The following is a 23,177-nucleotide window of genomic DNA, read 5'->3' as shown; positions in this document are numbered from 1 at the left end:
TATGACAGCAATGTTGAATTTCAGTCATGTGCAAGGAGCATCAGATCAGGGGCCTGAGGAGGGCCTATAGCACACCGCCTACAGTTAGGGGTGACCTCTGCTTAGCAACAGCCCATAGTTGTCTCAAGGGCAGAAGGGGCCCTATGATTCTGGATCTTCAAGTTTTTCAAGAGTCAGTTCTAGAAAGTGTGTGTGTGTCTGTGTGTGGAGGGCAGGGAGTGGTGGGGGGTGGGGGTAGGGGCTCTTTCTGTTAAAAATAGCTATATGCCCAGTCCAGTTCAAAGAAAATATATCTTTGCCTACACACACCCCCCAAAGCCCCCACTTTGAGCCCTCTGGCCTTAGGATACCAGGAACTGTGTTGCACTTTACAGATTAAACCACAATTAATTCTCACACCCACCCATAAGGTTCCTACTGTTCCCTTGAGTTGACAGATGAGAAGAACCCAATTTGTTTTCTATGGGTACAAGAAAGGGCGGTTATTTGAACCTAGGATTTCCTGTCTCCAAAAGAAGGAAGGACCCCTTCCAGTGCACAAGTGTTCTGGTGCTCCAGTCGGCACTTGTCCTTGTGATAGGTGGGCAGATCTGTGAAGGGGCCAGCACGGGAGCTGGGGGTGGCTGTGACCCGGCTAGGATAGCTACAGGAGTGGTGGGGAAGTATGGGGTGGGTGAGTATAATCTATATGGAGAAGTGGGAATGGGGTAGGCATGTTAGAAAGATTCTGGGGTTTATTCCAGCCAGAGGCATGAGCACATCTGGGTCGTGGCTGGGGAGTCAGGGGTGAGCTGCGGTTTTATTTTCCGCAGATCCTTGCCGACAGATCCTCATGCCACTGTCCTCTCTGCACTGGGTTCCAGCCATGCTCCCTGCCCTTGAAGATGCCTGCTGTGATTGGGCTTGAACCCAATCTGCTTCCACAGGTCTGGGGCCACCAGCTGGTGAGGGGGATCTTGTGTTCTCCTTCTGCAAGACTGTACTGTGATGACAAGGCAGGAGAGAAGTGGTGTGGCACTGAGGTCTAGGACCGGTGAGGCAAAAGGCACTGCCCAAAAAAGAGCATGGAGACAGGAATGTGCATGTCTGTGGGAGGAATGGCAAGTTGGCCACTGTCCAGAAGGACAGGGATCAGTGGACAGAGAAGGCTTAGATGGAAGCCTTCTGGCCATGTTGAAGGACTCTTAGGAAACTAAGACCAAGATATTGAGATATTTTATCCAGTAGGCACTAGGGAGCCATAGAGGGTTTGGCAGCAGAATGTTGGATGAATTAGGAGGCTAGAAAGTAACCTCTGAGCTCCTAACGTGTGCCAGCCCCTTGACATATCCTTTATCCAGGTTTATATATTTTCCTTATGTATCTTTCAATGAATCCTAGGAACAGCCTTGTGAGAAAAGTATTAAATACTTCCACTTTGCAGGGAAGGGTAACTTGTAAATGACAGCTCAGGATTGCCACGGACTGGAAGGCTTTGGGAGACTGGAGGTCGGGAGAGCGGTTAGAAGGCTGTTGTCATATCTAGGGGATGAATAGCAATATCTGTAACTGCCAGTGAAGCCAGGAGGAATGGGAGTGAGGGAGGCGGGAATGGATGCTCAACTCCTCAGAGTAGGTCCTAGGGACAGTCAGTGTGGATGGAGCGAGAGGTAGAAGTCACAGCATGTTACCCCCAAGAAACCATCAGCCGTGGAGGGAATTTGGGAGAAGGGCTCAGTTCTCAGAAGACAGTCTCACTGTGGTTTTGGAAATGCTGCAGAGGTGTGGGAAATGTCGTTTTTAATTCCCAGTTTGGCAGTACAGAAGATAGTCTAGAATAGAAGTTTCTCAACAATACTTACCCTTCCTACTTGTAATGCATGCAAACGTTTTCCTATCCTATTCTGGTCTATCTCGTGGTAGGACGGGGAGGCGGGGGGGAGTGGATGGAGAAAGGAAATGCTGGTTGCAACTCAGTCATGCAGCTGACTTCAGGACCCACAAATGAGGTGGTGGTTTAGTCACTAAGTCATGTCTGACTCTTGCGACCCCATGGACTGTAGCCTACCAGGCTCCTCTGTCCATGGGATTTTCCAGGCAAGAATACTGGAGTCGGTTACCATTTCCTTCTCCAGAGGATCTTCCGGACCCACGAGTCGAACCCGGGTCTCCTGCTTGAAGGTGGATTCTTTACCCACTGAGCTATGAGGGAAGCCACAAATGGGGAGTGGCCTGAAATCCGGACAGGACTTCACCATCAGCAGGGGGATGGAGGCTGGAGAGCGAGTCCTCATTTTCACTGCAACCGATGTTAGCAAAGACGAGAGGCAGGACCATATAGACATGGAGTGGGGAATTCTGAGTGCCTAATGTGCAGAGGTAGAGAAGGAAATAGCAACCCGCTCCAGCACTCTTGCCTGGAAAATCCCATGGACGGAGGAGCCTGGTAGGCTACAGTCTATGGGGTCCCAAAAAGTCAGGTATGACTGAGTGACTTCACTTTCACTTTCCACTTTCATGCATTGGAGAAGGAAATGACAACCTTCTCCAGTATTCTTGCCTGGAGAATCCCAGGGACAGAGGAGCCTGGTGGGCTGCCATTTCTGGGGTCACACAGAGTCGGACATGACTGAAGCGACTTAGCAGCAGCAGCAGCAGCAGCAATGTGCAGAGGAATCTAGGGAGGAGGACTTCTTTTTTTTAAATAAGTAATTATTTTAACTATTTATTTTGTATTGGGGTATAGCAGATTAACAATGTTGTGACAGTTTCAGGCGAACAGTGAAGGGACTCAGCCATACATATAATGTATCTTTTCTCCCCTAAAACCCCCTTCCAGAGGAAGGAGGGCTTCTGAAAGGCCACATGGTTTTGGAATTAGATCATCAAGGACCTTCCAAGGAATATTTTCAGTCGGTGGTGGAGGTAGAAACCAGGTTGCACAACTGGATGGGCATGAGGAGATGAAAGAGAGAACGCTCCCCCTTCAGGAGATAGTAAAGATCTGAACACACCTGTGTCCGGAGGAGAGGGAGCCAGGGAAGAGCACGTGATGGAGAGGGTCTGACAGTGATGTATGTGGGTGCAGGGAAAGGGTGGTAGCAGCGGATGAAGTCCTAGGGGTGGTGGAGGATGCTGGGGCAAAGAGCACTGGTGTGGTCACTCTGGGAGGGAGGCAGTAGGAGAGGAGGAGGGACTAGGTAAAGACAGACATTTGCAGAAGTGAAGAGGGAGCGATGACCAGCAGGAGGGGAGAGACGATGGCCTTTGAATGGCTGACCCCAATTTTCTCAGTAAAACAGGAGGCAAAGTCATCTGCTGGAAGGAGGCTGGCAGCTTGATGAGAATGGGGAATGTTGGAAACAGCTGCGGGAAAGCATCCGTAAGCAAGGCAATGAAAGAAATCCTGAGTAGTTGGAGGACCCGTTCAGAAGACTTGTCTGTGAAACCCGTGATTTGCTGGTTTCAGAACCTCTGTTCTCTCCTATCAGATACATTCAGAGCAGGGCCTCCCACTTCTCCCTAAGGTTGCATACTGGGCTCCGTCCATGCCAAGGGCAAGAGAAACATTGTTGATTCACTGCTAAAAGGCCAAAGCACACAAACCATTGTGCCGGATATTTTGAAAGCAATTTTGCCTCTGGGCTTTCCAAAATAAGCACCTTCTTTTAGATTTCTGATTCCACTTGCAATACATCTCTTGACAGCACAGCCTAGCCCATCTGGACCTATCAATCAGCCCTTATCATCAGAGGGAACTTTTCTCTCCTTCCCCTCCCTGGGATTTGCAACCCTGTTTGCACATTGGAAATGCTTAGGGAGAGTTAAAAATACCAAAGCCTGGTCCCACCCCTAATGACTGACCTAACTGGTCTGGGTTTGTGGCTGGACATAAGAAGAATCCCCCCACCAGATAATCCTAATATGCCTGCTAAGGATAAGAACCCCTGAGCTCCTTGACACTCAAGGTGTGGTCTGTGGACCAAAAGTATCCGCATTGACCTGGGTTCTGTTGGGATGCAGATTCTCAGGCTCCACTCCAAATGCCAAAATCAGATTCTACAGTTGAGCAAGAACACCAGGTGGTTCACATGGCCATTAAAATCTGAGAAGCTCCATACCAGAGATCTAACTGCTTAGGCCCTCCCTCCTGCCCTGTGTAAGATCAAACAGGAGGGTCTCAGTGATCATGGCTCCTTGACTCTAAGCAGCCTGGTGAACCACTGATGGATGCTTGCTCCTAGAATAGGAAACCAGGCACCAGTAGCCAATCAATCAACAAATGCCTCCCAACTTACAGCAGGTAGACACTGAGTACCAGAGGTGTTGTCCTGGGGTATATTAGTCTACAGCATGGTTAGCTGGAACATTCTTGAAGGGTGATCAACTGTCCAGGTTGGTCTGGGATTGTCCCAGTTTTAGCACTGTAAGTCCCACATCTTGGGAATTTTGTCAGTCTCTGGGGAAATTGGAACGATTGTCCACCCTATGTTAAGTGGCATTGAGTAACATTTAGAATTGATTTTACCCCACATATCCTACAAACATGGGCTTTTCCAGGTGGTGCAGTGGTAAAGAATCTGCTTGCCAGTGTAGGAGACGGGGGTTCAATCTCTGGGTTGGAAAGATCCCCTGGAGGAGGGCATGGCAACCCACTCCAGTATTCTTGCCTGGGAATTCCCATGGATAGAGGGAGCCTGGTGAGCTACAGTACATGGGGTCACAAAAGAGTCAAACATAATTTAGGGACTAAACACCACCACCTACATCTTCCCTGGCATGTGTGCATCCAACAGTAACACACACACATAACTTACTTTCTTTGGGGCCTCAATTTCCTTATCTCATAGAAAAGGAAGTTCCCTTTCTCAAATCATACTGTTCTATATGCAAGAAAACCTGTGAATATTTTCTTGCATGAGGGTAGGTAATAATAGTGCTGATGAATGATCAAAGTAGAATGATCAACTTTGGAATGATCATTTGCAAAGGAATCAAAAGACGAACACAGTACGTTGATGCTGTGTCTGCCAGGCCTCCACAAGGATGAGCAAGCACAGAGGGTCTGAGAAGACTATGGGGCCTGGTGACATTTTGATGACACTTTGATGACATTTTATTTCATCTCTCTAGCTAGACAATGGCCTATAGGTGAGGGACCTGAAATAAAAATATGCCTGAGTCTGAAATGAGATGCTGTTTCCCACCCACGTTAGAGGGACCTGGTGTATTTAGAGTCCCTGGGCCTCTGGACTCTCCTTTGTCAACCTGCTGCAGCTCCCACCTGGCTCTGGCAACCTGAGGTGGTTGGTACCAAGGTGATCACCCACATCAGAGGGACCCCTGTGTCCCCACTCCTCAGACGGGCTCTGTAAGGCAGCCTCTTGGTGGAAGCAGAACTGGGTTAGGCCAGGACGGGCACAGGTGCAGCCCCAAGTCAAGATAGGCTCATTGCTGCTACAGCTGATCCCCTAGAGAGGTAGATATGACTCTGCTGAACAGAGTACAGAGAATGGATGAGAGAATTCATGTGTATTGAAACAAACAGGGTTTCTGGAAAAGCTCCTCCTTCTGCCTAGAATGCCCTTCTCTTCTGTTATCTTGAACAATTTCAAGCCCCCTGCACCCGCCCCACCATAGCTGTCTCCTCTTATGAGAAGCCCACCTTGATCCTGTGTTCCCAGAGCACCTGGCACAATTCTTAATCCTCTCCATCCTGGATTATAATGGCCCCACCTGCAGTTATAAGACTGCAGAGCTCCTAGAAGACAGGAGCTGTGGTCCAGCTCACTAGGATAGCCAGGATGCTCAGTGCAGCTCTGGCACAAAGCAGTTGCTAAATAAATAAGTGCTGAATGAATGAACTAGATGTTTTACACCACTCCTGTGGGAGGAAGACAAAACAAGTTGATATCACAGTCTCAACAAAATCCACATACTGACTTCTGCAAGGTATCTTGTGGTCTGTGAAGCTAGAAACACACTCCTTTGCCTTCTGTAACCTCTGAGTCTAACTTTAAACAGCAACACTTTAATGTATATATAGGGAACTTGGGGTGATATCCAAATGCACTATGAAGCAGACATATTTTATAAAGGCTATATTTTATAAAGATTGTCAGTGATAAAAGTTGAAATATAAATTATAGGGTTACCTCCAAATTCACTAGAAAATTCAATTAATCATAAATGTATCCCATTCCTCCACTTTTTCCCTCCCTAATCTCTTTCATTCTCCAAACATCCCGATAAATTAACACTTTACTGTAACACGTTTCCCTGGAGAAGGAAATGGCAACCCACTCCAGTATTCTTGCCTGGAGAATCCCATGGCCGGAGAAGCCTGGTAGGCTACAGTCCACGGGGTCACAAAGAGTTGGACACGACTGAGCGACTTCACTTCACTTCACAACATGTTTATGTCTTAGGAAGTGAATGAATGAATATTCCTGTGACTGGCAAGGGGCTGGGGAAATGTTTTATTCCTGTGAGGGGCAGATGTAGGCTCTAGTTGCTGAGGCAGCCTTAGCATGTTGCCTTCCATCCACCTCTCTAGATCCTGGTTTCTTACCCCAAGAAATTAGGAAAATAAAGTTTGCTCTTTCCTCCTTACCAAAGGAATATGAACCCATGTCTGTGCATGCATTGGAGGATAATGTAGCTCCTGGACCCACAACTGAAGCTTCCAGATAAAACCTCAATTCAGGGACTTCCCTGGTGGTCCAGGGGTTAAGACTCTGCCCTTCCACTGCAAGGGATGTGGGTTCGATCCCTGGTTGGGGAACTAAGATCCCACATGCTGTGTGTCATGGCCAAACAATGAAAATTAATAAAGTAAGAATAGTAAAGTATTTTTTAAAAGAAATACTTACAGAAAAAAACCTTAATTCAATAAACCAAGAAAGTTTTTGCAGAGTTATTATTACCAGGTAGGTGCCCCCCAAGAACAACCAGCCCAGCAGGTTCCACTTACAGAAAGGCCAGCAGGACCAAGTCCCAAAAGGCTGGCCTTGGGAGGAGAAGCTTCTAGAGAGGAGTTAATGCACCCCTCCCCCATTTGCATGAAGCCCATACTTTAATCCACCCAGTTCTCTAAGGAGAGCGATTCAGGGTCTTTGAGCAGAGCAGGGTGATTTGGAAAGCAGCAAGAGGGAGAGAAGATTAAGCTGTGTGGGAAATAATCCCGATGAGGAGAGTGAGGGTAGATCTCGTATAGCTGGCATTACACAGACTCCCACCTGGAGAATTCCCGCTACCCGTCCCAGCATGGTCCCTCAAGGATAAGCTCTTCTAGAGATCCTTCTCTAGCTTTCCCTGATGTTGCTAGCCACCCCTCCTGTGTGGTCCTTCAGCACAGTGGGTGTGACTCTGGTCCAAGGTACTCATTGTTTTGATTATGTCATCTTATGGTTGCTTCTCAGCTTGCCAGACTGTTCCCTGGAGCATCTTATCTCCACATCCTCAGGGCGTGGGTGTGTTCACTCAATGTCTGTTGACTGAGTAGTCACACCGATCTTTTGCTGCCACCAAGCCAGGTGGACCAGAAAAAAAAGGGACAACAGGACATTTTTGTCTTTAAATAATGACCTTTGGGGACGGAAGATCCCTTAAGAGGTCATCAAATTTATTCCCCTCGTTGAGCAAGACTGATGAAGGGCCCGCTGGGATGCACTCTGGTCCTGTCTGTCTTGGCCCTGATTGTCAGCATCACTGTGCCACAAAGCTGTTTTGTCTGCTCTCAGCTAGTGCCTCCTCCCCTGAAAAGCCTGTTCAGTAATTGTCTTTTAATAACATTTAATTAACCAGACAATAAGCCATACCTTTCTATTATGGAAAATTCCAAACATACATAAAAGTAGAGAGAATAGAAGAAAGCATGAAACCCATCACCCAAATTTAGCATTTATCAACTTATGACCAGTCTTGTTTCACCTTTAGTCACTAGATTATTTTGAAGCAAATTCCAGCCATCATGTCAAATGTTAGTTAGTAGACAGGATAAAGATTACCTCTCTCTATGTGTTTTGAGGAGGAGATAGCAGAAAACTTTTGAAATCAAACTACATACGTTTTCAAAAGCCCCAAACTGATTTTTTTCTTTTTTTTTTTTATTGCAGACAGACACTTAATGGATGCCAGAAGTAAGAAACAAGGCAGTGACTCTCAAAAACGTCAGTACCGAGTTTGTAAGGACCAGACCCCTGGGGCTCTCTCTGGAACAAAGATGATTGAAAGGCAGGAGCAGTCAAATGGACCAACCCCCTCAAGCGCCGTTTTCTTTTGTGTTAAGTAGATGTAGTTCACGTGCAGACACATGTCCACTCACTCACTCCCACCCACAGACAAACACACACCACAGGAGAGGACATCTCTTCACTCCCACTCACACTTGCCCTCAGTCACCGGTGACTGCCTGCTTTGGGCAATTGTTCTCTGAACACATAAGTGAACCAGAGTCCCAGCATCAGAGAGCTTTTCTTTCTAAAGTAGCCCACTGCTCCATGGAGGCTTAAGTTTGTGGCTCCTGGAGAAATCGCCACAGGATGAATCAAATAAACAGCCCACACTCACTCAATGTGCCAAAGCGCTCCTTTTTGGGTGTCAGGTTAAGAAGTGTTAAAAAAAAAAAAAACATTGCATAATGGCCAATGCTCTTCATGCTGATGATTATGAACTCTGTTTATGTGCTCAAGATCCTGTATTGGGAAAACATTCCTGCCCACTCAACACTTTTCATTGCTCAGGAGTCACCCTGTCAATTTCAAAGCACTTAGCACACAGTCGTCATATCTGGGACATGTGTGAGGAATGTTTGTCATGCTCTGCAGACAGAGGGGTAAAGAGAGACCAGACAGAGAGTGAATGTTTAGCTGGAGCTCCTTCCTTGTACTATAGTAGGTGTTGTCTACTCAAATTCTCACAATATTTCTATGACGTTATTTCTTTAATTTGCTCCGGAGAAGCAAATTGTTGCAGATAGAAGACACTGAAGCCAGGGCATTGAATGGATTTGCCCAAAGTTGCTTTCAGTTTCTGAGTGCCAGAGCCTAGATTCTAACCCAGTGTTTTTAACCACCAAACCCATACTATTTTTTCTGTGCCTTTTTCTATATTCTCCCCCCCTCCCCCGCCCCCAATTTTTCCAAGTATGAGAAACTACCCCCTATTTAAATTATTTTTAGTTTTCAACTTTTCATTTTGAAACAATGTAAGACTCATTTGAAAACTTGTTAACACAGCTTCCCATAAACCCTTCACCCAATTTCTCCAAAGGTTAACATCTTATAGAATGATAGTACAATGACCAAAATGAGGAACTTAGCATTGATACAATGCCATTAAGTAATTGCTACATCTTATTAGCAACTGTCCCACAAAGGGACAGAAGCAAGTCTGGTCCAGACTTTCTCTGGTCCAGAAGCTAGCCCAAATCACACATTGTATTTAGTTACTGTATCTCTTTAGCCTCCTCCAGTCTAGGGTGATTTCCCCTACATTCTTTATCTTTCATGACCATGACCCTTTGGTTTTTTTTTTTTTAGCCTGTCTCTTTAAATACTAAAGAGGGGCTTCCCTGGTGGTCCAGTGGTTAAGAGTCTGACTGCCAACGCAGGAAACATGGGTTTGATCCCTGGTCAGGTAAGATCCCCCATGCCGCAAAGCAACAAAGCCCATGTGCACAGCCACTGAAGCCCGTGTGCTGTAGAGCTGGTGCCCCACAACAAGGGGAGGCAGCACAATGAGATGCCCTCGCACCACAACAAAGAACAGCCCCCCTCACCGCAACTAGAGAAAGTCCAAGCAAAGCAACAAAGACCTAGCACAGTCAAAAATAAATTAATCTTTAAAAAAATTTTTTTAAATACTAAAAGAGTTCCACAAACCCTCAAAATGACTATACTTGTACTTTGTGTGTGCATTAGTCACTCAGTCACGTCTGACTCTTTGCGAGCCCATGGACTGTAACCCACCAGGCTCCTCTATCCATGGGATTCTCCAGGCAAGAATACTGGAGTGGGTTGCCATTCCCTTCTCCAGGGGATCTTCCCAACCCAGGGATCGAACCCGGGTCTCCTGCATTGCAAGCAGATTCTTTACCACTAGGCCACCCGAAAAGCCCATACTTGTACTTTGAGTATCCGTTAATTGAGAAAATACTTATTGACAAGAAGCTTAACAAACGTGAAAGATGCTTTTGATTTTGTTCGTCCTGGTGGCTTCCATGTACATTTGGAAAATTTTATGTGTATCTGTGAAATAATTTTAATTTACTGACAATGCTTGAGTATGTTTAGTTTCACCTACCCCTGTGATATTTTGGAAGCTTCTCCTGATGTCAGCAACCCACAATCATACACACATCAAGGCAGAGATTCTCAAAGAAAGTTTAGAGAAGACCACTGAAAGCCTGGCAGATCAGATAACATTAACAACTAATGTTCATTGCATCTTTGCAATTTTATTGTGTGTTTGTATTCTACTCTTTGCCAAGAGTTTTGTATGCATTACATCATTTGAGCCTCACAATAGTACCTTTAAGATAGGCACTATTATTATCATTCCCATTCGACCATGGAAGAAATTAACATTTCTGTCTGTAAGTAACTTGCCCAAGGTCACATACCTACTGCAAAGCAACCCTTCAATTGGAATGTAGTTCCGCTTGGCTCTGAAAGCCCCATATTCTTATCCATGCCAATTTTCCCATAAAACATCTCTGACGTTTTGCTTCCATTGTTCCAGTGTCTGGAAAAGTCTTCATTTCCTGTTTTCCAAATTCTTTCTCTGGTTCAGTCTTCAAGGCTCCACTCTTAGGTCACTGGGCTTCCCAGGTAAAGAATCCACCTGCCAGTGCAGGAGACACGGATTCCATCCCTAAGTTGGGAAGATCCCCTGGAGGAGGAGATGGCAACCCACTCCAGTATTCTTGCCTGGAAAATCTCATGCACAGAGGAACCTGATGGGCTACAGTCTATGGGGTTTCAAAGAGTCAGACATGACTTAGCGACTGAGCACACACACACACACACACACACACACGAATGTCATTCTTCTAGGAAGAGTTTTTCTATTGGGAAAGGAAGAATTGGATTTATAACCTCAGATATTGCTCCTCTGCCTGATAAGGCATAAAAGAAGACAACAGAACTAGAAGGGGCTTGGACATTCCCTCGTACCACCTCCTCCTTACATAAATGAGAAAACAATAACAATGGCTACTAACACTTATTGCATGCCTACTGTGGGTCAGCAGTGCTCTAAGTGTTTGGCATGTGTTAGCTCATCCAAGTCCCATGGCAACCCTAAGAGGGAGGGACACACAGTGTGGAGAGAGGGATTTCCAAAGCTCGTGACATCTGAACTTCCTCTCTTTCCAATCACCCAGGAGAATGACACTCCCCACCCCTGCTACGGGGAGTTAGACAGAGCCACGTCTCTAGATCCAGCCAAGTTGTAGACAAGAGCGATGTGCCATTCCAAAGTGGAGCACTTCATCGTCGGTAGTGAGCTGTGAGGGAGCACGCTGTGCGCCATCTGTTCCCTTACTCCGGGACTCTAGGGCTTCCCCCAGAGGCCCTGATTTGACTTTGCTCAAGAATAGCCTCTGAACATCATTCAGGAATGTGAATTGATGGCTGTATTCGTCAGGGAAACTAGCATCCGCTGGGCAATGTCTTTACACAGTCAAAGTTCGCGTCTCTCCCTCATGTCAGAGTCACACAGTGGTTAGACTTTTTCCCATCTTGTGGCTGTCCCAGGTGGGACTTGAAGCTCTCAGATCACTGAGACAGGGATGGAGAGAGATGTAAGAGTCATCAATTCCTTCCTCCTCACTGAGAGACCTCCTTCCTAATCACATGGTCCTGTGCTCACCTACCCAACTACTGCCCGCTCCTCTATGAGGGCCCACAGCCTTGTTTCTTACATGTCAGGGAACCTCAGGTCTGGTAGAAGCATTTCTTCTCCCACCATTTGGTTTCCTCCTCCAACTCCTGCCTAATAACACTATTCCTGTGACGTAGTCCCCTACTCGAAATTGTCAAAGCCAATGGTTAGAAATACAGATTCCAGGGCCCATGGCCTGGGACTCTGCATTTTCCCCACACCTGAGGCACTTCTTGGTGGCCACAGATATTTCAGGGCAATTGTAAAGTGTGCAACCCATGTCAATGTTACCCAGACTTCAGTCACTTACACTGTTTGACATATTCATACTATTATTTTCTTCATAGTTAACATTTTTCTCTAAATGTCTCATACTTTTACTTCAGTAAACTTATTTCTAAAGGAGACTTTTTGTCATTACCATAAGCAAAAAAATAAAAGCTATCAGTAACTATTAAAAGAAGACAAGTTGTGCTACATTCATACAATAGAATATTGTGTGTGTGTGTGTTCAGTCGTGTCTGATTCTTTGTGACCCTGTGGACGGTAGCCCACCAGGCTCCTCTATCCATGGCATTTCCCAGGCAAGAATACTGGAGTGGGTTGCCATTTCCTTCTCCAGGGGATCTTCCCAACCCAGGGATCAAACCCACACCTTCTGCATCGGCAGGAGGGTTCTTTACCACTGAGCCACCAGAGAAGCCTCCCCCGAAAAAAGAGTAGACACACACAAATGCAAGAGAAACAAGATTAACAGATTCTAGCTCGATGTTGCTGTGTGTCCAAAGGCTCTGAGTGTGGTACCTTCTCTCTTTGTTTACAGAGGAGATTGACAAGCATTAAAAAGACATGCAAGACATGTTATGAGATTTATGAAAATCTTTTCATGTTATGAAAATCTCCAGAGATTTTCTCCTGACATAATCATAAGATATGAGAACAAAATATCAAGAGAACAACATTCTCACTTGAGGATCCATGTTATTTACCATCATGTCTGTCTAGAGTATCTATCCCATCCCAGCTTTCAGAAATGCTAGTCTAGGGATGACCCTAAATGGAAAACACCTTGCTGTCACCTGAGCAGGTATTTCCACTGCCAGTTCCTCAACACGCTCCTCTCTGTGCACAGCCTATTCCTGGCATCTAGGGATTTCAGAGTCCAGAAAAGTGTCTTTCTGCACAGTTCCTGCCAACAGAGAGTGTTATTTAACAAAGATTGGTCGGGGACATGGTGATGATTGAGATGAGACACATATGTTAGAGGACTTCCCTGGTGATTCAGTGGTTAAGAATCTGTCCTCCAATGCAGGGGACATGGGTTCAATCCCTGGTCAGGGAACTGAGATCCCACATGCTATGAAGCAACTTTGTGCTGCAACTGCTGAGCCAGTGTGCTCTAGAACCCATGCATCACAAATGGAGAGGCCTCACAATGCGATAGAGACCCAATGTGGCCAAAACAGAAAAAAGAAAGAAAAATATATTAGGACTGAGGGATCCAAGCAGGAGAGGATGGAGGTCCAGCTGAATCAGGAAACGCAAGATAAAAAGTCAGATGAACAGAGACATTGGATCTAAATGTGTGTCCTTGATGCTCAGGCATGAAAACAGCTGGGGCTTTCTGTAGTCAAAGCACAGCTTTAATCAGCGTGTCTGATTTTTTAAGGTTGTTGTGAGAGCAGGTGGTAGGAAAGACAGCAGTGTGATCTGGGGGCCCCACTCTGGTCTCCAAGCTACATGGACAGAATCAGGTAAATATTGTTCTCACTTAACGAACAACTGCTGTGTGCCTAGAACTTTAATCATGCCCACTCCTTATGTGTTCAAGCTCAGCACTTTATTCCTGCTTTATAGATGATGAAATCTAGGTCCAGGGAGGTTAAACAAGTCACATAGCTGGGAAGGACCCCAACCGTGATTTAAATCCATGTCTTTCTGACTTGGAATCCCATGTTCTTCTCATCTTTGTACAATTGGATGAGAAAAGATCTGTTCTTGGTCAAGTGATCTCAAGCCAGGATAATGATCACTATGATTCCTAGAATAAGAATCATTGCTATTTGTGATTCTAGAATCAGAAAAGGAGGTTGGATGGGGTGGAATGGTTCATCCATTTCCCCCTCATTCAGCATTTTAACTTATATACACACGTATATACACATATATGCCCGTGTACACACAAGTGAATATGTCACTAGGAACCAAAGATAACACTGCTTGTCTGGAATGTGCTAGGAAGGAGGGGAAAGGATCAATATCAAATCCCTACTGTATGCAAGGGTTTCCCAGGTGGTGCTAGTGGTAAAGAACCCGCCTGCTAATGCAGTAGATGTAAGAGATGTGGGTTCGATCTCTGGGTGGGGAAGATCCCCCGAAGGAGGACATGGCAACCCACTCCAGTATTCTTGCCTGGAGAATCCCATGGACAGAGGAGCCTGGTGGGCTATGGTCCACAGGGTCACAAAGAGTCAGACCTGACTGAAGCAACTGACCATGCGTGCACTGTATGCAAAGCCCCATGTTAGACATCAGGGTGGTTTCAAGAGGCTTCTTTTGGAGAAACTGATGTTGCTTCTCTTCAACCACATCCAGATACCATGAAGGAAACTAATCTGATCTGTCCTCCTCAGCATCTCTGAGCACAGGCCCTGTAGATACCCTCATCAAAGCAATGAACTGGCTACAAGACCGGGTCTTATGTGTCTCCTACGTGGGTTTGGATCACAGAGCCTGTATTTGCAGAGCCCCCTTTTTTCTGACAATTTGCATCTATCTAGAACTCAGACAATAACTTCTGCAATTTCACCTGTCTTGTCATGCAACAGTCAGTCCTATGTCCACCCCATTTTACTTTTAACATGCACAGACGGCGGTATCAAAGATGGACTCTACGTAATACACACAGCATCTAAGTGACTATCTTACACATGATACTTCTTAGAGGGGGATGGTATACAGTTCGGCCCACACAGTATTCACTCGCCAGATCGTTTACATCCGGGCTCACTTCCAACTTGGCTTCCTTCCCAGCAAACAAGAAGCAGCTCGCTCATTCCCACACTCCTTTGAGGATCCCCTCCCCCTCAAACCAACCACCCTCCCCCAACTCACAAGCCACAGCTGGGCTTCTCCACATACCAGCTGGAAAAGAGAGCAGAGGGAGAGAGAGGGAGATATATTGATTTCCAGGATCTCTCATTTCTTCTTCCAGGCTTTTTTTGAAATCCATATTTCAGCTCTATGAATTCTCTGTATGGGGGCCTCAGCTAGAAGCCACACCCAATAAATTAGCCAACCCACCGCAAGCAGATGCAGGCTGGCAAGTGAAGAAGGATTACTCCAAAGTGAGCACCATGCAGAGAATCTACAGAGAGTTGAGGTGAGAATCACTCCAGCACTGTCAAGACACTGGCTAACTCCCCTCCTCCACTTCATGCTTTATTCATATGCATGCATGTGCACGTGTGTGCATGTGAATCACTGAGAGCTAAATCTGGAAAATAACCAGGGGCCCAATGGTGAGGTTTAAGCCTCCTTACATCATTTCCCAATAAAGCATTAGAGCTTTGTTGAGACCCCTCACCAAAGGGTCCTTGGAACTTCCAGCTAAAATAGGACCAGGACTGTCAAATCCAGCAACTGGGAAACAACAGTGGGGAAAAAATCTCCAATGGGAAAATGAAAATAGCTCACACGTGATTTGGGGGAAAGGTGGTGACAGGTGTGCTTCCCCTTTCCTGGGATGGTTCTGCATCCTAGGTCCATGATGGTGTCTGTTGCCTGCCATTCAGGAAATGCTCGCTCTCCTATTTTACATGCATGGAGCAAATTCAGGATTGCAGCCATCACATCCTCATCAGCACCTTAGAATTTCTACAAACACAGGACAGAGACTGTTCTTTGTGATCTTTGCTGAAGATACATTTTTACAGGCCATGTGCTATATAGACCCTGGAACTAGATATTCTGAAACTAGATGACCCTTTGAATTAGAAAAGGATGCAGACCCTTCTATTTCTGCTTAGATTAAAATCTCTCTGGACCCCAAGCAATCTCATAATGAATCCCAGGTCTCAAGCTCAAAGGGGATTTTGAGGGTCATTAGTTTCAGATGTCCACTTGAGCCCCCTTTCTAAGGCAGCCTATACTATCTTGGAGACAGCTTTGATAGAAAGTTCTTTCTAATATCAAAACCCAAGTTGGCTTCCCAGGAGATTCCACCACTGGCCAAGGCATTGCCATTTGTGATCACAGAGGACAACTCTGCCCCTTCTTGTGTGCAGCACATGGTCAGCCAGTGAATGTATTTTTCTCTTTTTTAGTCTCTTCTCCCCACTTCCCATACCTGTGGGGCTGCCCATTGCATAAGTTCTAAAGGCTCATTCATTTAGCAAATACTTATGGAGCATAAAGCCAGGAACTGGACTGATAAGCAAATCACAACCAAGTCACTGCTTCCAGGGCTCTTACAGTCCCTTTGCAATGCCTTCCTTAAACTCAGGCAAGGGGGCCCCTTGCTATAGAAGGCTCCACTCTTCCTTCTTCAGCTGCATGCTTTCCATAGCATAAGGAGCCTGCAGGGACCCGCAGCCCCTTTCTAGAACATGCTTTGATTACCTGAAGCCCTGGAATTCCTGCCTATTTAGCTATGAGCCTGCTCCCCAAACCTTCATGGTTCTCCTTCTTCAGGCTCAAAAGGAGAGAGACAAGAGGAAGCTCTTTGGAGGTGGTATAGATAGAGCTTGGACAAGCCAGTGCGTGTGTCACATGTGTATGTCCAAGGCTTGTCACTGTACAAGAAGGAGCCAGCAGTGGAAAGAGAATCTGAGCAGAGTGGCCTGTTGACCAAGGGCCTAGTGTCCCCATTTGCCTAGCACAGAATTCAGAGGACCCTAACAGTTTTGAATTCAGACCTGTTTTCCTTCTTGTTTTGAAGGTATATCCTTCCAGGACAGAATGATATAATGGACTTTGTTTAACAGTTTGTTAGCTGGTTTTATTACTTCTAAATATTTTGTCCTATGATATGTGAAAGGGTTTTTCCAATAGTCATGAATGGATGTGAGAGTTGGACTATAAAGAAAGCTGAATGCTGAAGAATTGATGCTTTTGAACTGTGGTGTTGGAGAAGACTCTTGAGAGTCCCTTGGACTGCAAGGAAATCAAACCAGTCCATCTTAAAGGCAATCTGTCCTGAATATTCATTGGAAGGACTGATGCTGAAGCTGAAACTCCAATTCTTTGGCCATCTGATGCGAAGAACTGACTCACTGGAAAAGACCCTGATGCTATGAAAGATTGAAGGCGGGAGGAGAAGGCGACAACAGAGGATGAGATGGTTGTATGGCATCACCGACTCAATGGACATGAGTTTGGGTAAGCTCTAAGAGTTGGTGATGGACAGGGAAGCCTGGCATGCTGCAGTCCATGGGGTTGCAAAGAGTCAGACATGACAGAGTGACTGAACTGAACTGCACTGATGATATGTGAGACCATATCCATGCTCTTGCCCTGTGGTCCATAAATGTTAGGTATGGGTCTATTCTTTGTGGATATAGATATTAATTAATCACACAAAGAAGTATAAAATTGAACCATGATGATAAGAAAAATAATATGCTATTTCTTCTCTCCTAAAATGCTCTATTTGATCTCCATTCCCAGAGTTCTCCTTGCATCTGGGGGTGCCCAGTTTCCATTGAACCCAGCAGCACCCTCTTCTCCTACTTTCTGAGATCCAAAAACATTGACTAAAATATTTCACATTACTCTGGCCCCTTCTGAACTTGGAGCTCCAGAGAAATAAATCCCAGGAAGAATAAGGGAGGCTGACCAAGACTAAATCCCTTCCAGACTTACTTATTTCTTGCTTTTCATTAGGTCCAAAACAGGTACCCCATCACCCGTCACCCCCTCTACTATGGTAGATTCCATCTTTGTACCCACTCCAGGAGCTCCACAGCTGACCCAGGCTGGGAGATGGTTTCACCTCTTTGTTAACGTATTCTTGTGTCTCACAACTCTTCTGCTTCCTGCTGTCTAAACTCAGCCTATTTCTTCTCACTTAGTCTGCAGCAGCATCAGAGAAACCTTCTCTGACTAATTGGAGAAAAGGTAGCAAATTCATCCACTTGTCTCTCTGAATAGGCACCCCACACTTTAGCTGCTTTTAAGCTTGCATCTCTTCCTTGCCCTGATATTACTGTAATTCACCTGCGACTCACTGTCTGTGTGTTCTTGATCTCAATCAGCCTCTGTGATGTCTGGGTTAGATTGTGAAACTCCCAGAGGGGGCAGGCCCACATCTGCCCTGTGTCTCCAGACCCTGCTCAGCAGAGCAGCAGGCAAAGGTGGGCACTTAATATAGACTTTTGATGATGGAAACAGAAGAGCAGCACTCTGTCTAGAGCATTGTGAGTGAGCAAGAAGCGAGCTGCCACCCAGATGGACCACAGCACAGCAGTTCTCCTGCCAGCCTGGAAGCTGGAACACACTTTTCCTTTTAAACCAAGTATGTGGGAAAGGGGACAATGTCTTATCTCTGAGATAACAAGAGCAACAAACACCGTGTCAGCACTGCTCTAACGGTGTTGACCAATCTGGTGCTCAGAACAACGTTTTGCATTTTGGGACTGTCATCATCAGGCCAGTTTTACAAATGAGAAACCTGAAGCACAGAGAATCTGTGCAAATTGTTCAGGCCTCAAACTGGGGCCATCTGGCTTCAGAGACCTCCGCTTACCCGCCACGGCACACTTCCTGGACATGAACTAGGGCAGCTTCAAGCACAAATGGAGAGCGAAGGGCTGCCAGCCAGGCTCTTGCCCCATGCTCTCATGGATCCTTGACTGACTGATCCCTGTCCCACCCAAATGACTGGCTATGGGGAGGAGTTGGCTACTCAGGCAGTTGTCCAGTGTGGAGCCAAGTTGGCCTTCAAAGCATTTGTTCACACCCCACCCCTCTCTCTCCTCCTGTCCTCTCTTCTGTTTCTCAAACATACTAGGTGTGTTCATTCCTGGGTCTTTGAACCTGCTGTCTCCTCTACCTGAATAACTCTTCTTCTAGACCTCTGTATGTGTCCCTGGGTCATTTGCATTACTTAGGTATCAGCTCAGATGGTATATTCTTAGGGCAGCTGCTCACAATCTGTCTGTGTAATGTAGCTCCCAAGCCCTCCCCCTCCTTCTTGTCTAACTCATTTTCCTGTTTTGCCTTCATCACAGCACTCAACACCATCTGAAATCACTTTATCACTTTTTTTGTCTGCTAGTTTACTTGTCTATTTCTGCATCTTCACTTGAGCATTAGCTTCAGGAGACCAGAGATCTCATCTGTGTTGTTCTCTCCTGGAAACCCAGGGTCTGAAACAATATCTGGCATGCTGTAGGTGCCCAACAAACATTTGTTAAATATATGCATGTGTGAATGAATAAATACCAAGTCCTTTAGAGATATATATGAATTTGGAACTTGTTGGATCCTTCAGTTGCCTGCCCCTCACCACATACATTTTAAGCCTTTGGCAGGAAGAGACCAGGTTTTCAGCTTTGGCATCCTTTTAGCCCCTGGAGTAGTGGCAAGTGACCGAGGAGCTGTTCAGTTCCTTTGTCTGGTCAGAGGAAAGACCAAGACATTCAGCTACTGAGATTGCAGACTGTCTGCATTAGCTGCAAGTCCACGTGTGAACAATTGCTGGACAGCTCCCTCCCTGAACAGAAAACAAAATACTGAAATCTCAGCTTTTCACTTTCTGCCTGTGTCTGACTTCTCTTTCTTCTTTCTCTAGAGAGTTTTCCCCATCTCCTCCCCTTTGTCTCCCTTCCTCACTGAAATCCTGTGAAGAAAAACAAGCAAAAAGTGGGAAAATGTGTTCACATCTAACACATGCGACTCTTGTTTCTAGTATAACACAACCCCATTAAAATCTCCTGGCTCCTGCCCAAATAAAGCAAAACCTCAAAACATAATAATCATATGCAGAGGGTGCCTGATTTGATCCAGACTTAGTATCCACACTATCTCCCATCCCTCTCACATAATAATAGAGCTCATTTCTTTATTGGGGCTAGCTTTTTTTTTTCACTCCATGCTTTATTTGTGACACACTATAAAAATAACAAACAAGAAAGGAAAGCTCCTAACCTTCAACCAGACCTTATGTCACTTAAGGGTATTTCACAGTATTCCTAAGAATTTTTTTTTAAACAAAATATTGCTTTACCATAAGCAAAATATATGTCATTATATATTAATCCCTTTCAAGTCATTTTCAGGCTCATTATCTTCTGGATCCTCTCAACATACTTATAAGGAAATGTGGGGAATAGAAAAAGGTTCTTTTAAATCACAGAAGTTGGAAAAGGGACCCTGGGGAATAAAGAAATTGAAGGAGTTCACACAGCAGATAGATACCATCCAGAACAGGTTCCAAGCCCTGTTGTTTGCTAGAGACAAGCATATTCTTGCCAGAAGCCACACTCCCAGTGCCCCTGTGACATTCAGACCTGAACCAGGCATACGGGAGAAGAAATAAGTCTCTCTCTCTCTCTCTTTATTTTTTGAGAAGACGGGGCTTCTAATGGGGACAGATGCTGACTGGGAGCAGCCCAAAGTGAAACACACTTCCTGCTCTCAGCTGTGCCACTCCTCCTTGTGTCTGCACTGAATGCCCAGCCCTGGAAGAGGGGCACTGAGCAGGCACCTGGACCTTCCTGCTGAACAGGAGTCTTTGGCTCTAGGCTGCAGTCCAGTTGGGACTTTTTGGCAATCCTAGTCAAAAAAGGGCTTCCCTGGTGGCTCAGGTGCTAAAGAATCTGCCTGCAATGCAAGAAACCTGGGTTCAATTCCCAGGGTAGGGAAGATCCCCTGGAGAAGGGAATGGCAACCCACTCCAGTCACAAAAGGAGGAACCCTGCCCTCAGCCTCTCAGAGACATTTATTCACACTGAGATCAACATCACTTCCTCTCATAATGCCTGGGCCATGGCCCCAGTCATTTTCTGTCCTGAAGTGCCCTGCTCATTCCAGGCAAACACGAGATGAATGAAAATGTCCGCGAAGCCTGTCTCTCAAAGACAAAGCCTTCAACAGAAACTAGAGGGTGCAGCAGCATGTCATCCTAGTACACCATCACTTGTAGGAGCACCCAGAAGCCTGACCCCCACTTTAGGGAAGCTGGTGAAGAAGGGGCTGATGTGTGACCATATAGCCCTGCCCAGGGTGCAACTGAATGTTCCTTCTCCAGCATCACTAAGTCAGATTTTCAGGTGAACCTTTCTTATCTGGGATTCTGTGGGCCAGAACTGTGTTGCCACAATTTATGATTCCAGAAGAATGTGCACATATTCTCCAGCACTGCAGACACTAGATTGAAAATGGGGCTAGAAGGGGTGGTGTGAGTATGTCTTTGAAAATCTGAATGTGTCGGGGTAGGGAGACCCCTTGGCCTTGGGAAGACTCTGGTCCATAAGGTACTTGGCATCTCTATCCGGATGGGGAGAGTTTAAGGGACTTTCCAAGTTCATGTGCTTTCAGACCTGCCAAGGGGAATAATTATGATCAGACTCCCTATTTCCTTCTCCACTTTGCTTAAACTCCCTCTCACCCTATTTACCTAACACTTTCAACCTAGAAAAACTTGAGTCTGACAAGAAGTGTATTAGCAAACTGTATAATCTTCACAAACTTACAAACCCTCTCCATTTCCTCCTCAGTAACTAAAACACACTGCCAAGGATGTCAATATAATATGAGAGGGGATCATCTCAAAGGGAAGAAACAGATGTAGGCTGTTAAGGACAAGATCTCCATACACTATCAGAGAGGGAAGAAGTTTGAATCTGGAACTGAAGACAGTCTGGGGAAATGTCACTAACGACAAATCAGATACAAGGATATCTTGGCAACAAGCATGAATGTACCACCAAGTTCCTTCATTTCATCCCTTCCAACTTCCAAATCTTCCCCTCTGAGGATGCTTATGGAATTTTGGGATGGAATCGAACATATGGAAGGAAAATGCAAAACAGGCTCCACCAGGCACCAGAAACCTCTTGGGAAAATTTAACCACATGAAACATCACTGGGGATCCCTTAAAGCTTACAGTCCTCCTGCTAGAGACAGCATAGGGCAAGTAGGTGAGTAGGAAAAGGGGAGAAGGGTCTCACCTGTTCCGGCCCCTGGAAGCAGATGCGGCAGAGTGGGGTCCTCATGCCACTGTCCAGGCTGCTTCCCAGTGAGTAGCGATCCTCAGCCTTCCCTTTACAGAAGTCATCTGATGAGGCACTGCTGAGCAGCGAGACAGGTGGCTCTGTGGCTGGGCCACCCCAGTCATCTTCCACAGAAGGTGGCAAAGGCGGTGGAGGTGGCAGGGGAGGGGTCTCCCTGCTCACCCCTTCTCGAGGGCCCCTCCAGCCTGCCCACCCCCCGGCACCCAGAGCCGGAAGGGTGTTGTTGTTGGCCGCCAAACCAGGGGGCTGGGGTTCTCCGTGCATGGGCAGGGGCGCTGGAGGGGGGCGCCGCAGGAGGAAAACCTTCAGGTCATTGAAGAGCATACGGCAGCGGCACTTGAGTAGACCCTGGTGGCGCAACATCTGGGGAGCTGGGGTGCACAATCCACAGCAGTACCAGGCACAGCAGCACCACCACCACCAGAGCAGCCCACTCAGGGGCATCAGCATGTGCCCAGTGGAAGCAGAGGGCCCGGTAGGGGCAGGTAGAGTCTTTGCGGAGGATAGGATGGTCTGGGGGGTCCACAGTGTATCTGTGTTATGATGGAGGGAGTCTTCGTTCTTGCTGGCTCCTCTTATATCCCCTCCAAGTAGCAAATAAATGACTCCCAGGACTGGCAACTGAGAGTCACTGGTCCTGAACTCTACCTGGACAGCCCAAAAAAATCGTCTTGCCCCTCCTACCTCTACCCAAACCTTAAGCTTTCAGCATGTCTCCCTCTTTGCTTTTGACCTGGTAGCACTGGTACAGGCAGGGGGATAGAAAAAAAAGTTGAGGATGGGCTGTTAGGGCCTTGAGATCAAAGTCTGACTGTTAGAAAGTTCCCTGGGAAGAGGCTTATTGGGTTTTTCTCAAATTCCCAGGGAGTGGGAAATTTCTTCATATAAAAGGGTGAGGAAGGTTATCAATAAAATTTGGAGTGTACTGAGCTGGGCTTAGAGCAAACTAGCTCAGTGAAGAATTGAGGACTGCATGTGCTAGAGAGAAAAGAGAGTTTCCCTTAGGTAGCAGGAGGTTGGTTTTGAGGGCCTGGGGGAGGTGAGGAGGGGAAGAGAGGAGGTTGGGAGAAGTTTCA

At 46.3% G+C, this 23,177-nt stretch overlaps 1 protein-coding gene across 1 annotated transcript in view; it reads right to left on the bottom strand.

Annotated features, from left to right (window-relative positions):
* Positions 1-22,551, bottom strand: part of MARCHF4 (membrane associated ring-CH-type finger 4) — a 114,860-nt gene extending 92,309 nt beyond the window's left edge. Inside the window, exon 1 of the mRNA XM_086341222.1 lies at positions 22,039-22,551. Within this exon, the coding sequence (XP_086197348.1) occupies positions 22,039-22,551 (513 nt within the window). The remainder of the gene's footprint in view (positions 1-22,038) is intronic.
* Positions 22,552-23,177: the final 626 nt, after the last annotated feature.

This window comes from Bos grunniens, chromosome 2 (genome assembly GCF_055505025.1).
Source record: "Bos grunniens cultivar Pamir isolate PY7600 chromosome 2, Bosgru_T2T1.0, whole genome shotgun sequence".
NCBI lineage: Eukaryota > Metazoa > Chordata > Mammalia > Artiodactyla > Bovidae > Bos > Bos grunniens.
The sequence above is the reverse complement of the archived record's forward strand: the minus strand, read 5'-3'. Positions and strand labels throughout refer to the sequence as shown.